Here is a 17768-nt window from a genome sequence, read left to right as displayed (position 1 = left end):
GGACCTCCTGCCTCCTCACCTCCTCACTTGGACCTCCTGCCTCCTCACTTGGACCTCCTGCCTCCTCACTTGGACCTCCTGCCTCCTCACCTCCTCACTTGGACCTCCTGCCTCCTAACTTGGACCTCCTGCCTCCTCACTTGGACCTCCTGCCTCCTCACTTGGACCTCCTGCCTCCTCACTTGGACCTCCTGCCTCCTAACTTGGACCTCCTGCCTCCTCACTTGGACCTCCTGCCTCCTCACTTGGACCTCCTGCCTCCTCACCTCCTAACTTGGACCTCCTGCCTCCTAACTTGGACCTCCTGCCTCCTCACTTGGACCTCCTGCCTCCTCACTTGGACCTCCTGCCTCCTCACCTCCTAACTTGGACCTCCTGCCTCCTCACTTGGACCTCCTGCCTCCTCACTTGGACCTGTTGCCGCTCGACACTAAATGAATCTTGTAAGGTAAGAACACGGCTTGTTAGCGCCTCATATTTGTCATGGGTTTAAAGTAGAACGTGAAAATCGAGAGAATTATGAAAAATGTCGACTATTTTGCAGGAAATAGTGGTAAAAGTGTGACGAGCTGCTCAGTGAGGCGGGACATACAGGGGCGAGCGTGATAAATGTAGTTTTTTAGGTTAAAACTGCTACAAAACCGTATGATTTAGCCACTTATCGCACATAAACATTACATATAAGACACATTTATTCTGTCCAAACGCTGCAGTGCAATCGTCATAATTACAATTGTACATAATAATGTTGTTTTAATAGTGGTTTATCTGGATTTTTACTGGATGTTTTTATTCTCCTGCTGTTCTTCACTTCCCATTCAAAAGACATAATATTTGGTTTTAAATCACCATGGCAACGGTCCGAAATAGATCACATTATATTAGAACTCAGAAAAAGAGGATGCACTCATCTCCACCCACTGTAGTCGTACGTCTTCTGTAGTCGTACGTCTTCTGTAGTCGCACGTCTTCTGTAGTCGTACGTCTTCTGTAGTCGTACGTCTTCTGTAGTCGTACGTCTTCTGTAGTCGCACGTCTTCTGTAGTCGTACGTCTTCTGTAGTCGTACGTCTTCTGTTGTGTACGTCTTCTGTAGTCGTACGTCTTCAGTAGTCGTACGTCTTCTGTAGTTGTACGTCTTCTGTAGTCGTACGTCTTCTGTAGTCGCACGTCTTCTGTAGTCGCACGTCTTCTGTAGTCGTACGTCTTCTGTAGTCGTACGTCTTCTGTAGTCGTACGTCTTCTGTAGTCGTACGTCTTTTGTAGTTGTACGTCTTCTGTAGTTGTACGTTTTTGTAGTCGCACGTCTTCTGTAGTCGTACGTCTTCTGTAGTCGCACGTCTTCTGTAGTCGCACGTCTTCTGTAGTTGTACGTCTTCTGTAGTCGTACGTCTTCTGTAGTTGTACGTCTTCTGTAGTCGCACGTCTTCTGTAGTTGTACGTCTTCTGTAGTCGTACGTCTTCTGTAGTTGTACGTCTTCTGTAGTCGTACGTCTGTTGTTGTACGTCTTCTGTAGTTGTACGTCTTCTGTAGTCGTACGTCTTCTGTAGTCGTACGTCTTCTGTAGTCGTACATCTTCTGTAGTCGTACGTTTTTGTAGTTGTACGTCTTCTGTAGTTGTACGTCTTCTGTAGTTGTACGTTTTTGTAGTCGCACGTCTTCTGTAGTCGTACGTCTTCTGTAGTCGCACGTCTTCTGTAGTCGCACGTCTTCTGTAGTTGTACGTCTTCTGTAGTCGTACGTCTTCTGTAGTCGCACGTCTTCTGTAGTTGTACGTCTTCTGTAGTCGTACGTCTTCTGTAGTCGTACGTCTTCTGTAGTCGTACGTCTTCTGTAGTCGCACGTCTTCTGTAGTCGTACGTCTTCTGTAGTCGTACGTCTTCTGTTGTGTACGTCTTCTGTAGTTGTACGTCTTCTGTAGTCGTACGTCTTCAGTAGTCGTACGTCTTCTGTAGTTGTACGTCTTCTGTAGTCGTACGTCTTCTGTAGTCGCACGTCTTCTGTAGTCGCACGTCTTCTGTAGTCGTACGTCTTCTGTAGTCGTACGTCTTTTGTAGTTGTACGTCTTCTGTAGTTGTACGTTTTTGTAGTCGCACGTCTTCTGTAGTCGTACGTCTTCTGTAGTCGCACGTCTTCTGTAGTCGCACGTCTTCTGTAGTTGTACGTCTTCTGTAGTCGTACGTCTTCTGTAGTTGTACGTCTTCTGTAGTCGCACGTCTTCTGTAGTTGTACGTCTTCTGTAGTCGTACGTCTTCTGTAGTTGTACGTCTTCTGTATTCGTACGTCTTCTGTAGTCGTACGTCTTCTGTAGTCGTACGTCTTTTGTAGTTGTACGTCTTCTGTAGTTGTACGTTTTTGTAGTCGTACGTCTTCTGTAGTCGTACGTCTTCTGTAGTCGCACGTCTTCTGTAGTTGTACGTCTTCTGTAGTCGTACGTTTTTGTAGTCGTACGTCTTCTGTAGTCGTACGTCTTCTGTAGTTGTACGTCTTCTGTAGTTGTACGTCTTCTGTAGTCGTACGTCTTCTGTAGTTGTACGTCTTCTGTAGTCGCACGTCTTCTGTAGTCGTACGTCTTCTGTAGTCGTACGTCTTCTGTAGTCGTACGTCTTCTGTAGTCGCACGTCTTCTGTAGTCGTACGTCTTCTGTAGTCGTACGTCTTCTGTTGTGTACGTCTTCTGTAGTCGTACGTCTTCAGTAGTCGTACGTCTTCTGTAGTTGTACGTCTTCTGTAGTCGTACGTCTTCTGTAGTCGCACGTCTTCTGTAGTCGCACGTCTTCTGTAGTCGTACGTCTTCTGTAGTCGTACGTCTTCTGTAGTCGTACGTCTTCTGTAGTCGTACGTCTTTTGTAGTTGTACGTCTTCTGTAGTTGTACGTTTTTGTAGTCGCACGTCTTCTGTAGTCGTACGTCTTCTGTAGTCGCACGTCTTCTGTAGTCGCACGTCTTCTGTAGTTGTACGTCTTCTGTAGTCGTACGTCTTCTGTAGTTGTACGTCTTCTGTAGTCGCACGTCTTCTGTAGTTGTACGTCTTCTGTAGTCGTACGTCTTCTGTAGTTGTACGTCTTCTGTAGTCGTACGTCTGTTGTTGTACGTCTTCTGTAGTTGTACGTCTTCTGTAGTCGTACGTCTTCTGTAGTCGTACGTCTTCTGTAGTCGTACATCTTCTGTAGTCGTACGTTTTTGTAGTTGTACGTCTTCTGTAGTTGTACGTCTTCTGTAGTTGTACGTTTTTGTAGTCGCACGTCTTCTGTAGTCGTACGTCTTCTGTAGTCGCACGTCTTCTGTAGTCGCACGTCTTCTGTAGTTGTACGTCTTCTGTAGTCGTACGTCTTCTGTAGTCGCACGTCTTCTGTAGTTGTACGTCTTCTGTAGTCGTACGTCTTCTGTAGTCGTACGTCTTCTGTAGTCGTACGTCTTCTGTAGTCGCACGTCTTCTGTAGTCGTACGTCTTCTGTAGTCGTACGTCTTCTGTTGTGTACGTCTTCTGTAGTTGTACGTCTTCTGTAGTCGTACGTCTTCAGTAGTCGTACGTCTTCTGTAGTTGTACGTCTTCTGTAGTCGTACGTCTTCTGTAGTCGCACGTCTTCTGTAGTCGCACGTCTTCTGTAGTCGTACGTCTTCTGTAGTCGTACGTCTTTTGTAGTTGTACGTCTTCTGTAGTTGTACGTTTTTGTAGTCGCACGTCTTCTGTAGTCGTACGTCTTCTGTAGTCGCACGTCTTCTGTAGTCGCACGTCTTCTGTAGTTGTACGTCTTCTGTAGTCGTACGTCTTCTGTAGTTGTACGTCTTCTGTAGTCGCACGTCTTCTGTAGTTGTACGTCTTCTGTAGTCGTACGTCTTCTGTAGTTGTACGTCTTCTGTATTCGTACGTCTTCTGTAGTCGTACGTCTTCTGTAGTCGTACGTCTTTTGTAGTTGTACGTCTTCTGTAGTTGTACGTTTTTGTAGTCGTACGTCTTCTGTAGTCGTACGTCTTCTGTAGTCGCACGTCTTCTGTAGTTGTACGTCTTCTGTAGTCGTACGTTTTTGTAGTCGTACGTCTTCTGTAGTCGTACGTCTTCTGTAGTTGTACGTCTTCTGTAGTTGTACGTCTTCTGTAGTCGTACGTCTTCTGTAGTTGTACGTCTTCTGTAGTCGCACGTCTTCTGTAGTCGTACGTCTTCTGTAGTCGTACGTTTTTTTGTAGTCGTACGTCTTCTGTAGTCGTACGTCTTCTGTAGTTGTAACTTCTTCTGTAGTTGTACGTCTTCTGTAGTTGTACGTCTTCTGTAGTCGTACATCTTTTGTAGTTGTACGTCTTCTGTAGCTGTACGTCTTCTGTAGTTGTACGTCTTCTGTAGTCGTACGTCTTCTGTTGTTGTACGTCTTTTGTAGTTGTACGTCTTTTGTAGTTGTACGTCTTCTGTAGTTGTACGTCTTCTGTAGTTGTACGTCTTCTGTAGTCGTACATCTTTTGTAGTTGTACGTCTTCTGTAGTCGTACGTCTTCTGTAGCTGTACGTCTTCTGTAGTTGTACGTCTTTTGTAGTCGTACGTCTTTTGTAGTCGTACGTCTTTTGTAGTTGTACGTCTTTTGTAGTCGTACGTCTTTTGTAGTTGTACGTCTTCTGTAGTTGTACGTCTTTTGTAGTCGTACGTCTTCAGTAGTCGTACGTCTTTTGTAGTTGTACGTCTTCTGTAGTTGTACGTCTTCTGTAGTCGTACGTCTTCTGTAGTTGTACGTCTTCTGTAGTCGTACGTCTTCTGTAGTCGTACGTCTTTTGTAGTTGTACGTCTTCTGTAGTTGTACGTTTTTGTAGTTGTACGTCTTCTGTAGTTGTACGTCTTTTGTAGTTGTACGTCTTCTGTAGTTGTACGTCTTCTGTAGTCGTACGTCTTCTGTAGTCGCACGTCTTCTGTAGTCGTACGTCTTTTGTAGTTGTACGTCTTCTGTAGTTGTACGTCTTCTATAGTTGTACGTCTTCTATAGTTGTACGTCTTCTATAGTTGTACGTCTTCTGTAGTCGTACGTCTTCTGTAGTCGTACGTCTTTTGTAGTTGTACGTCTTCTGTAGTTGTACGTTTTTGTAGTTGTACGTCTTCTGTAGTTGTACGTCTTCTGTTGTACGTCTTCTATAGTTGTACGTCTTCTATAGTTGTACGTCTTCTGTAGTCGTACGTCTTCTGTAGTTGTACGTCTTCAAAGTAAGTGTTTTACTTTATACCGTAAAAAAAATAAAAATAAATGGGTCAAAAGAATAAAGTCTAAAGTCCTGTTTTTGATATAAAATATAAGAGTTTTTTCTACACGAAGTGGGCGGGACCAGACGGCTCGTCTTTCCACAGTTTTAGACGTGTAATAACTAACAAAAGTCTCACAATAAGATCAGATTACAGGCTCCGGTCCTGAGCTCTTGTGGTCCGGGCACTTGGCTCTGAATCATGATGAGATCATAGAGATACTTTAGAGTTTAGAGTCCTTTGGCCAGCAACATGACTCGTCTCCTTCTAGTCATCCACGCTCTTCAGCCCCAATGAACACAGTCTTATAACTGAGGTTTAATCGTCTTTATATCAAGTCCTGACCAAACCAGGACCGAACCAAGACCGAACCAGGACAAAACCAGGACAAAACCAGGACCAAACCAGGACAAAACCAGGACGGAACCAGGCCAGAACCAGGACAAAACCAGGATGGAACCAGGCCAGAACCAGGACAAAACCAGGATGGAACCAGGACAGAACCAGGACAAAACCAGGACCGAACCAGGACAAAACCAAGACCAAACCAGGACAAAACCAGGACCAAACCAGGACAAAACCAGGACAAAACCAAGACCAAACCAGGACAAAACCAGGACTGAACCAGGACCAAACCAGGACCGAACCAGAACATAACCAGGACAGAACCAGGACAAAACCAAGACCAAACCAGGACAAAACCAGGACGGAACCAGGACCGAACCAGGACAAAACCAAGACCAAACCAGGACAAAACTAGGACCAAACAAGGACAAAACCAGGACAAAACCAGGACAAAACCAAGACCAAACCAGGACCGAACCAGGACCGAACCACGACCGAACCAAGAGAAAACCGGGGCCGAACCAGGGCTGAACCACGACCGAACATAGAGGGAACCAGGACCGAACCAGGAGCCGATACAAGCCTGAATGAGATCAGGACCAGGACCAGACCAGGAGTCGTCTCGTCCTGTGTCTCTTCCACAGATGACAACAATGTGATTATGTAACATCCCACAAAGGCCCCTCTCTGCGTGAGTCATAATGAGGCTGCTAATGTGGGCCGCTAATGTGGGCCGCTTATGAAACACGACAGGGCCTTTTCATGTCCTTCTACATAGGCCCAGCACCGGACCTTTCAGGCGTTCAGTCCTCGACCACAGAGCATCAGAACAACTAGAGCAAGAGGAAAGACGGAGGAGAGGAGGTGTTTTCCAGCCTGAAAAAAAAGAAAGAAAAGAAGGCACGACATTCCCCGCTCTGAGGTTTCCATGCCGACGGTGACATCAGCCGAGGGGGTAGGGGTTGTTTGGGTGTCTTGCGTTTTATATGGTGTTTAGGTTTAGAGCTGTTTTAGCCCTGGTTTAGTCCTGGTTTAGCTCTGGTTTAGTCCGGGTTTAGTCTTGGTTTAGCTCTGGTTTAGCCCTGGTTTAGTCCTGGTTTAGCTCTGGTTTAGTCCGGGTTTAGTCTTGGTTTAGCTCTGGTTTAGCCCTGGTTTAGTCCTGGTTTAGAGCTGGTTTAGTCCTGGTTTAGCCCTAGTTTAGTCCTGGTTTAGCCCTGGTTTAGTCCTGGTTTAGCTCTGGTTTAGCCCTTGTTTAGCCCTGGTTTAGACCTGATTTAGCCCTGGTTTAGTCCTGGTGTAGTCCTGGTTTAGTCCTGGTTTAGTCCTAGTTTAGTCCTGGTTTAGCTCTGGTTTAGCCCTTGTTCAGCCTTGGTTTAGATCTGGTTTAGCCCTGGTTTAGTCTTGGTTTAGACCCGGTTTAGCCCTGGTTTAGACCTGGTTTAGCCCTGGTTTAGCCCTAGTTTAGCCCTGGTTTAGCCCTGGTTTAGCCCTAGTTTAGCCCTGGTTTAGCCCTGGTTTAGCCCTGGTTTTGCCCTGGTTTAGCTCTGGTTTAGCCGTTTTTTAGCCCTGGTTTTGCCCTGGTTTAGCTCTGGTTTAGCCATTGTTTAGCCCTGGTTTAGCCCTGAGTTCCAGACCAGTTAAATCAATAGTGCTGAGCGCCATATATGCTGTACTAATAAGTGGGTTGTGATGAAAGATGGGAGCGCGACAGACCTGACGTGGTTGCCAGGTGCTCGGCTGCTGTTGCTAAGTGACGGCTACCATGACGACGGGATGAAGCATGATTAGCAGAGGAGTCGGGAGCGGGCGGGCGGCAGGAGGGAGGTAAACAAAACATGTGCAGAAATGTGGATGAGAGTGAAAACACGGTGCGTCTGGTTCACGTCACGTTCTTCTCACGACCTGAAAACGGCTCCATCTTTCTTTGCTTTTCACTCGGCATCAAATCATCTTTTACGGCTTATTATCTCTTCTCATTTTAGTACGAGTCTGGCCTTTTTCAGCTCCCATAACGACACACATACTTTGCGCTGGTATCGGTTGGAGCTTGGAATCTCGGGGTTCTTCCACGATTCGATACGACGGGCGATACGCAGCTCACGATTCCATAATATCACGCAATTGATATTCTGCAATATATGTCACTGTTTTTGTGGAACCAAATGCAGCATTGCTTTGTTAAACCTGCACCAACTTAACGTGAAACAGTTTAAATCATGAAAACAGTGACAGTATCGTACATATGAGTGGACAGGGCTATTTCAGCGCTCCAAACAGGAAGTGACATCCGGCTCCTTCAGCTCTGGTTTTGTCCTAGTGTAGTCCTGGTTTAGTCCTGGTTTAGTCCTGGTTTAGTCCTGGTTTAGTCCTGGTTTAGTTCTGGTTTAGTCCTGGTTTAGTTCTGGTTTAGTCCTGGTTTAGTCCTGGTTTAGTCCTGGTTTAGTTCTGGTTTAGTCCTGGTTTAGTCCTGGTTTAGTCCTGGTTTAGTCCTGGTTTAGTTCTGGTTTAGTCCTGGTTTAGTCCTGGTTTAGTCCTGGTTTAGTTCTGGTTTAGTCCTGGTTTAGTCCTGGTTTAGTCCTGGTTTAGTTCTGGTTTAGTCCTGGTTTAGTCCTGGTTTAGTCCTGGTTTAGTCCTGGTTTAGTTCTGGTTTAGTTCTGGTTTAGTTCTGGTTTAGTTCTGGTTTTGTCCTGGTTTAGTCCTGGTTTAGTCCTGGTTTAGTTCTGGTTTAGTTCTGGTTTAGTTCTGGTTTAGTTCTGGTTTAGTCCTGGTTTAGTTCTGGTTTAGTCCTGGTTTAGTCCTGGTTTAGTCCTGGTTTAGTCCTGGTTTAGTTCTGGTTTAGTTCTGGTTTAGTTCTGGTTTAGTCCTGGTTTAGTTCTGGTTTAGTCCTGGTTTAGTCCTGGTTTAGTTCTGGTTTAGTCCTGGTTTAGTCCTGGTTTAGTCCTGGTTTAGTTCTGGTTTAGTTCTGGTTTAGTCCTGGTTTAGTCCTGGTTTAGTTCTGGTTTAGTCCTGGTTTAGTCCTGGTTTAGTTCTGGTTTAGTTCTGGTTTTGTCCTGGTTTAGTTCTGGTTTAGTCCTGGTTTAGTCCTGGTTTAGTCCTGGTTTAGTTCTGGTTTAGTCCTGGTTTAGTCCTGGTTTAGTCCTGGTTTAGTTCTGGTTTAGTCCTGGTTTAGTCCTGGTTTAGTCCTGGTTTAGTCCTGGTTTAGTTCTGGTTTAGTCCTGGTTTAGTCCTGGTTTAGTTCTGGTTTAGTCCTAGTGTAGTCCTGGTTTAGTTCTGGTTTAGTCCTGGTGTAGTCCTGGTTTAGTCCTGGTTTAGTCCTGGTTTAGTCCTGGTTTAGTTCTGGTTTAGTCCTGGTTTAGTCCCGGTTTAGTCCTGGTTTAGTTCTGGTTTAGTCCTGGTTTAGTCCTGGTATTGCCCTGTTTTAGCCCTGGTTTAGTCCTGGTTTAGTCCTGGTATTGCCCTGTTTTAGCCCTGTTTTAGCCCTGGTTTAGTCCTGGTTTAGTTCTGGTTTAGTCCTGGTTTAGTCCTGGTTTAGTCCTGGTTTAGACCTGGTTTAGACCTGGTTTAGTCCTGGTATTGCCCTGTTTTAGCCCTGTTTTAGCCCTGGTTTAGTCCTGGTTTAGTTCTGGTTTAGTCCTGGTTTAGTCCTGGTTTAGTCCTGGTTTAGACCTGGTTTAGACCTGGTTTAGTCCTGGTATTGCCCTGTTTTAGCCCTGTTTTAGCCCTGGTTTAGTCCTGGTTTAGTTCTGGTTTAGTCCTGGTTTAGTCCTGGTTTAGTCCTGGTATTGCCCTGTTTTAGCCCTGTTTTAGCCCTGCTTTAGTCCTGGTTTAGTTCTGGTTTAGTCCTGGTTTAGCCCTGGTTTAGTCCTGGTTTAGTTCTGGTTTAGTTCTGGTTTAGTCCTGGTATTGCCCTGTTTTAGCCCTGTTTTAGCCCTGGTTTAGTCCTGGTTTAGTTCTGGTTTAGTTCTGGTTTAGTCCTGGTTTAGTCCTGGTATTGCCCTGTTTTAGCCCTGTTTTAGCCCTGGTTTAGTCCTGGTTTAGTTCTGGTTTAGTCCTGGTTTAGTCCTGGTTTAGTCCTGGTTTAGACCTGGTTTAGACCTGGTTTAGACCTGGTATTGCCCTGTTTTAGCCCTGTTTTAGCCGAACTGTGGTAAGTGTCTGGTATGTTAACGTAACATATGAACAGTTATTCAGATAACTATAGCATAAAGAACATGCTAACAAGTTTACCAAAGCATCAGTTTTACCCCAAATCACTAAATCCATTGATTGACAAGAGCGCCCTCTTGTGGTTGTAAGAGTGAAAATAATAACTCAAAACTATGAAAAAAGGTGTGACTTATAGTCCGGAAATTACGGCAAGTCCAAATTATTTCAGTAAACTCCCTTGGGTTTATATCACTATTTGACGAAACAAGAATCAAGAAATTGAAAATATAACAGAACTAACTGACGTCAGGTTGTGCCAGGAAGAAGTTCTCGAAAGACAGAACGCAACGCGATACAGGAACTAAGATTGTAAAATGAGGCGAGATCTTGGTCGTCCATCTTCTGCCGCTCGTCCGGGGTCAAAGTTCGGCCGCTCGTGCAGGAAATGGACGAGGGAGAAGCCACTTTGGCCCCGGATAAATTCTATTACAGTGACAATAATGCACGTTTGATTAGATCTACAGTCGGATAACGAGACTTGTAACTGTAAAAGGCAAAGTCAGATTAGAGATGTCTAGTAATTTAATAACATGTAATAACATGTAATGAAATGTAATAAAATGTCAAATCGAGAGGGCTGAGAATATAAAAGTCACGTCCGGGACAAGAAAGAAGTGTGTTTTTTACATTTACTGATTTAGTCCAAGTGTAGCTCTGGTTCAGTGCGGTTGAGACGATGTTTAGATCTTATTTTGAAAGGGTGGAGTTCTGGTTTGGACTTGGTTTTGTCCCAGGTTCAGTTTTAGTCTTCTTTTAGACCTTGTAGTGGTCCGTGTTAGTCCGAGACCGTGTGTGGTTTAGGGTTCAGTTTGTTTGATATTTTACTTCTGCTGAGGACTTGGTTTGGTCCTGTTCTGGTCCTTGTATAGCGTTGCCATGGTTACTGTGAACGCACCCTTAGTTTAGACCTTACTTTGAACTTGTGGCGTCGTAGTTTAGTCCTGGTTTTGTTTTAGTCTTCTTTATTTGGCTCTGGTTTGTCCTGGTTTAGCTCTGGTCTGGATTAGCCCTCAGTTTAGACCAGGCCTTTTCAACTCACGGCCCACGGGCCAGATCAGGCCCACCAAACGATCGATTCCGGCCCTTAACCCGTCTTCCAAGTATATATATATTTTTAATGGTTCAGTTTTTGTTTATTTCTGCTTTAGACCTGGTTTAGAGCTGGTTTAATTCAGGGTTAGTTCTGGTTTAATCAGTTTGATTCTGGGATAGTCCTGGCGAGTGCTGGTATTAGTTCAGTCCAAGGTTAAATTATGATTCAGTCCTGGATTGGCAATTGTGCAAAACCTTTTGTACTTTATTTTTCACACAAATGGAATATAGCAGTTATATTATTATTGAAAGTGGTGGAACAAAAACTGTCCCTCAGAATGATTTAGTTGCCCTGGTTTCCACTGACCCTGTGGAGTTTAGAACTGGTTTAGTCCTCTTCGGCCCATTTTACAGTCAACTTACAGTTACAGTTTTTACAGTTTTTTTGATTGTTCATATATTTTTCATTAATTATGATCTATCATTATTTTTCAGTGTTCATACATACATTTAAAGTAAACAGCATCGCCCTCATGTTTACAATGATACATTTTTACAATTATTCAATTTAACAGTTTTACCCCCCTCCAAAAAAATAAATGCATAACAAAATAAAATGATGATAAAAATAATAATGAAATAAAAAATAAAATAACAATAATAAAAATAATAAAATAAATATAATAATAAAATCAGAAATAAATCATAGTAATAATGAATAATACAGATTGTTACTGTTTTAAACATATGTAAAACAGAAATTGTTCATTTTAAAGTCTTTGCAGTGGTCCACTTGTGACCTCTGAACTCTAATCATTCACCGCCGTGACTTTACAAGCGCTTTCCACAACTTTCAAATAAAGCTAACAACAACTAGCATGCTAACAGCGCACTTCCTGTCAAATCAAACGCACTGTAAAAAGATACAGACGGCGCACTGTGGTCAAACAGATTGGACTTTACTACGTGGAAAACTCGTCCTCGGCTTGTCTTGGTTTAGTCCTGGTTTAGTCCTGGTTTAGTCCTGGTTTAGTCCGCGTGTTTGTTTGGTACGTTTCAAGTTTCTTCTTTGCCGACGTATGAATCACGAATGTGTGTTGCATTTTTGCTGTTTCCTGCAGGTTTATGAACAACCGCGTTCCTCCCCACAAGCGATACCAGCCCACCGAGTACGAGCATGCTGCCAACTGTGCCACCCACGCGGTAACCACACCCTCTCCTCATCATCCGTTCACTCAAAGTTGTGTTTTTGGGGCGGGGCTAGGGGGTAGGTGAGACCGAGTACGAGCATGCTGCCAACTGTGCCACCCACGCGGTAACCACACCCTCTCCTCATCATCCGTTCACTCAAAGTTGTGTTTTTGGGGCGGGGCTAGGGGGTAGGTGAGACCGAGTACGAGCATGCTGCCAACTGTGCCACCCACGCGGTAACCACACCCTCTCCTCATCATCCGTTCACTCAAAGTTGTGTTTTTGATTGATTCCTCCTGCATGAAAATCCCTGTTCTCACCTACCCCCTAGCCCCGCCCACATCCCCCTGAACTTTGCTGTGATTTTTTGAAAAGTTCAGACTCCGAGTGACACACGTCGAGTTCTAAAATGCCCCGTGGACACTTAAACGACAATAAAACCGTGTAAAAGATGATCTGCAATTGAAGAGGCGGGGCTTATCACAGTGAAGAGGTGGGGCTTATCACAGTGAAGAGGTGGGGCTTATCACTGTGAAGAGGTGGGGCTTATCACTGTGAAGAGGTGGGGCTTATCACAGTGAAGAGGTGGGGCTTATCACAGTGAAGAGGTGGGGCTTATCACTGTGAAGAGGTGGGGCTTATCACTGTGAAGAGGTGGGGCTTATCACTGTGAAGAGGTGGGGCTTATCACTGTGAAGAGGTGGGGCTTATCACTGTGAAGAGGTGGGGCTTATCACAGTGAAGAGGTGGGGCTTATCACTGTGAAGAGGTGGGGCTTATCACTGTGAAGAGGTGGGGCTTATCACTGTGAAGAGGTGGGGCTTATCACTGTGAAGAGGTGGGGCTTATCACTGTGAAGAGGCGGGGATTAGCAGTTCTGCCGTTTCTATTATTAGGTCGTTTTAGATCTGGTTTACAACAAAATGTAAAAAAATGATCGACTTATGTTATAGTTCAACACAAATTACCTGAAAAAAAAGTAAACAATGCCTTTTAAAATAATATAAATAAGTATACATCATAACTAGTAGACAACAGTTTTCTTTAACTATATATTCATATTCTTAATCCGTTGTATTTTGAGGCGAATACTGCGCTAACCGTTACGCGTGTTTTTAAAGTTTAATTTTACTATTTTTATTTTTTATTAGAACATAGTACAACAACAACAACAACACAAAACCCCCCACAAAAAAACCCTGAAAGAACGAGCTGGACCAGAGAGAACATAAGGGAAGTAAAGGAGTAAAAGTAGAAAATAAGGGCGTGGCACCAAAGAAAAAAGGAAAGAAAAAGAAGAATTAGAGCATTTAAGTCCAAAATAACCGTCCCATTTGTCCTTTTTTTCTGTTTTTTTCTTCTATTTTTGATGTGAGTCCAGTTATTTGTTCCATTGTGCTTATGTCTGTTATTATATTAGTCCCGTCCTTAATCGTTGGGCCGGTTTGAGCCGTCGTCTTCTTCTTCCCAGCTGCCAAAAGTATCCATCCACTGTGTCCATGTGTTTTCAGGCCCAAGCACTTTATTCTGAAATTGAGTGTTGAGCTTTGTTTATTTCCGTCCAGTATTTTTGTACATGACACGCCACTGTTTCTCCAGCCCCTCCCATGGCCCCTCCCATGGCCCCTCCCATGGCCCCTCCCATGGCCCCTCCCCGCGAATATTATGTTGTCATGTTCCTTCTCTGCGTTTCGTAACGGATTCGCCCGTTTCGCTTCAGTTGTGGATAATCCCGAGTCTCCTGGGCAGCTCGGTGCTCCACTTCCTGTCCGATGGCCAATGGGAGCGCGTCTCGGCCTGGCTGTACGGCGCCGGCCTCAGCTCGCTCTTCATCATCTCCACGCTGTTCCACACCGTGTCGTGGAAGAAGAGCCACCTCCGGTGAGCGCTCCGCCACACGCTCTGACACGCCACACGCTCTGACACGCCACACGCTCTGACACACGCCACACGCTCTGACACGCCACACGCTCTGACACACGCCACACGCTCTGACACACGCCACACGCTCTGACACGCCACACGCTCTGACACGCCACACGCTCTGACACACCACACGCTCTGACACACGCCACACGCTCTGACACGCCACACGCTCTGACACACGCCACACGCTCTGACACACGCCACACGCTCTGACACGCCACACGCTCTGACACGCCACACGCTCTGACACGCCACACGCTCTGACACACGCCACACGCTCTGACACACGCCACACGCTCTGACACGCCACACGCTCTGACACGCCACACGCTCTGACACACGCCACACGCTCTGACACGCCACACGCTCTGACACGCCACACGCTCTGACACACGCCACACGCTCTGACACACGCCACACGCTCTGACACACGCCACACGCTCTGACACGCCACACGCTCTGACACGCCACACGCTCTGACACACGCCACACGCTCTGACACGCCACACGCTCTGACACGCCACACGCTCTGACACACGCCACACGCTCTGACACACGCCACACGCTCTGACACACGCCACACGCTCTGACACGCCACACGCTCTGACACGCCACACGCTCTGACACACGCCACACGCTCTGACACGCCACACGCTCTGACACGCCACACGCTCTGACACGCCACACGCTCTGACACGCCACACGCTCTGACACACGCTCTGACACGCCACACGCTCTAACACGCCACACGCTCTGACACGCCACACGCTCTGACACGCCACACGCTCTGACACACCACACGCTCTGACACGCCACACGCTCTGACACACCACACGCTCTGACACGCCACACGCTCTGACACGCCACACGCTCTGACACGCCACACGCTCTGACACACGCCACACGCTCTGACACGCCACACGCTCTGACACGCCACACGCTCTGACACACGCCACACGCTCTGACACACGCCACACGCTCTGACACGCCACACGCTCTGACACGCCACACGCTCTGACACACGCCACACGCTCTGACACGCCACACGCTCTGACACGCCACACGCTCTGACACACGCCACACGCTCTGACACACGCCACACGCTCTGACACGCCACACGCTCTGACACGCCACACGCTCTGACACACGCCACACGCTCTGACACGCCACACGCTCTGACACGCCACACGCTCTGACACACGCCACACGCTCTGACACACGCCACACGCTCTGACACACGCCACACGCTCTGACACGCCACACGCTCTGACACGCCACACGCTCTGACACACGCCACACGCTCTGACACGCCACACGCTCTGACACGCCACACGCTCTGACACGCCACACGCTCTGACACGCCACACGCTCTGACACACGCTCTGACACGCCACACGCTCTAACACGCCACACGCTCTGACACGCCACACGCTCTGACACGCCACACGCTCTGACACACCACACGCTCTGACACGCCACACGCTCTGACACACCACACGCTCTGACACGCCACACGCTCTGACACGCCACACGCTCTGACACGCCACACGCTCTGACACACGCCACACGCTCTGACACGCCACACGCTCTGACACGCCACACGCTCTGACACACGCCACACGCTCTGACACACGCCACACGCTCTGACACGCCACACGCTCTGACACACGCCACACGCTCTGACACGCCACACGCTCTGACACGCCACACGCTCTGACACACGCCACACGCTCTGACACACGCCACACGCTCTGACACGCCACACGCTCTGACACGCCACACGCTCTGACACACGCCACACGCTCTGACACGCCACACGCTCTGACACGCCACACGCTCTGACACACGCCACACGCTCTGACACACGCCACACGCTCTGACACGCCACACGCTCTGACACGCCACACGCTCTGACACACGCCACACGCTCTGACACGCCACACGCTCTGACACGCCACACGCTCTGACACACGCCACACGCTCTGACACACGCCACACGCTCTGACACACGCCACACGCTCTGACACGCCACACGCTCTGACACGCCACACGCTCTGACACACGCCACACGCTCTGACACGCCACACGCTCTGACACGCCACACGCTCTGACACGCCACACGCTCTGACACGCCACACGCTCTGACACACGCTCTGACACGCCACACGCTCTAACACGCCACACGCTCTGACACGCCACACGCTCTGACACGCCACACGCTCTGACACACCACACGCTCTGACACGCCACACGCTCTGACACACCACACGCTCTGACACGCCACACGCTCTGACACGCCACACGCTCTGACACGCCACACGCTCTGACACACGCCACACGCTCTGACACGCCACACGCTCTGACACGCCACACGCTCTGACACACGCCACACGCTCTGACACACGCCACACGCTCTGACACGCCACACGCTCTGACACGCCACACGCTCTGACACACGCCACACGCTCTGACACGCCACACGCTCTGACACGCCACACGCTCTGACACACGCCACACGCTCTGACACACGCCACACGCTCTGACACGCCACACGCTCTGACACGCCACACGCTCTGACACACGCCACACGCTCTGACACGCCACACGCTCTGACACGCCACACGCTCTGACACACGCCACACGCTCTGACACACGCCACACGCTCTGACACACGCCACACGCTCTGACACGCCACACGCTCTGACACGCCACACGCTCTGACACACGCCACACGCTCTGACACGCCACACGCTCTGACACGCCACACGCTCTGACACGCCACACGCTCTGACACGCCACACGCTCTGACACACGCTCTGACACGCCACACGCTCTAACACGCCACACGCTCTGACACGCCACACGCTCTGACACGCCACACGCTCTGACACACCACACGCTCTGACACGCCACACGCTCTGACACACCACACGCTCTGACACGCCACACGCTCTGACACGCCACACGCTCTGACACGCCACACGCTCTGACACACGCCACACGCTCTGACACGCCACACGCTCTGACACGCCACACGCTCTGACACACCACACGCTCTGACACGCCACACGCTCTGACACACCACACGCTCTGACACACGCCACACGCTCTGACACGCCACACGCTCTGACACGCCACACGCTCTGACACACGCCACACGCCACACGCTCTGACACGCCACACGCTCTGACACACGCCACACGCTCTGACACGCCACACGCTCTGACACGCCACACGCTCTGACACGCCACACGCTCTGACACACGCTCTGACACGCCACACGCTCTAACACGCCACACGCTCTGACACGCCACACGCTCTGACACACGCCACACGCTCTGACACGCCACACGCTCTGACACGCCACACGCTCTGACACGCCACACGCTCTGACACACGCCACACGCTCTGACACGCCACACGCTCTGACACACGCTCTGACACGCCACACGCTCTGACACACGCTCTGACACGCCACACGCTCTGACACGCCACACGCTCTGACACGCCACACGCTCTGACACGCCACACGCTCTGACACGCCACACGCTCTGACACACGCTCTGACACGCCACACGCTCTGACACGCCACACGCTCTGACACACGCTCTGACACGCCACACGCTCTGACACACGCTCTGACACGCCACACGCTCTGACACACGCTCTGACACGCCACACGCTCTGACACACGCTCTGACACGCCACACGCTCTGACACGCCACACGCTCTGACACGCCACACGCTCTGACACACGCCACACGCTCTGACACACCACACGCTCTGACACACGCCACACGCCACACGCTCTGACACGCCACACGCTCTGACACACGCCACACGCTCTGA

At 48.8% G+C, this 17768-nt stretch overlaps 1 protein-coding gene across 2 annotated transcripts in view; it reads left to right on the top strand.

Annotated features, from left to right (window-relative positions):
• The first annotated feature begins 412 nt into the window (after window positions 1-412).
• LOC140377522 (monocyte to macrophage differentiation factor 2-like) overlaps window positions 413-17768 on the top strand; it is a 26039-nt gene continuing 8683 nt past the window's right edge. Inside the window, exons 1-3 of one of the 2 annotated variants that reach the window (XM_072462960.1) lie at window positions 413-448; window positions 11924-12005; window positions 13714-13874. In XM_072462960.1, the coding sequence (XP_072319061.1) occupies window positions 435-448; window positions 11924-12005; window positions 13714-13874 (257 nt within the window). In that variant the 5' untranslated portion in view covers window positions 413-434. Of the gene's footprint in view, window positions 449-6371; window positions 6520-11923; window positions 12006-13713; window positions 13875-17768 lie in introns of those variants that run through there. The other variant, XM_072462962.1, reaches the window with a different exon arrangement.

Source organism: Eucyclogobius newberryi, unplaced genomic scaffold, assembly GCF_026437365.1.
Source record: "Eucyclogobius newberryi isolate DKJ021-1_F unplaced genomic scaffold, fEucNew1.0.hap1 SCAF_4, whole genome shotgun sequence".
Taxonomy (NCBI): Eukaryota; Metazoa; Chordata; class Actinopteri; order Gobiiformes; family Gobiidae; genus Eucyclogobius; species Eucyclogobius newberryi.
The sequence above is the reverse complement of the archived record's forward strand: the minus strand, read 5'-3'. Positions and strand labels throughout refer to the sequence as shown.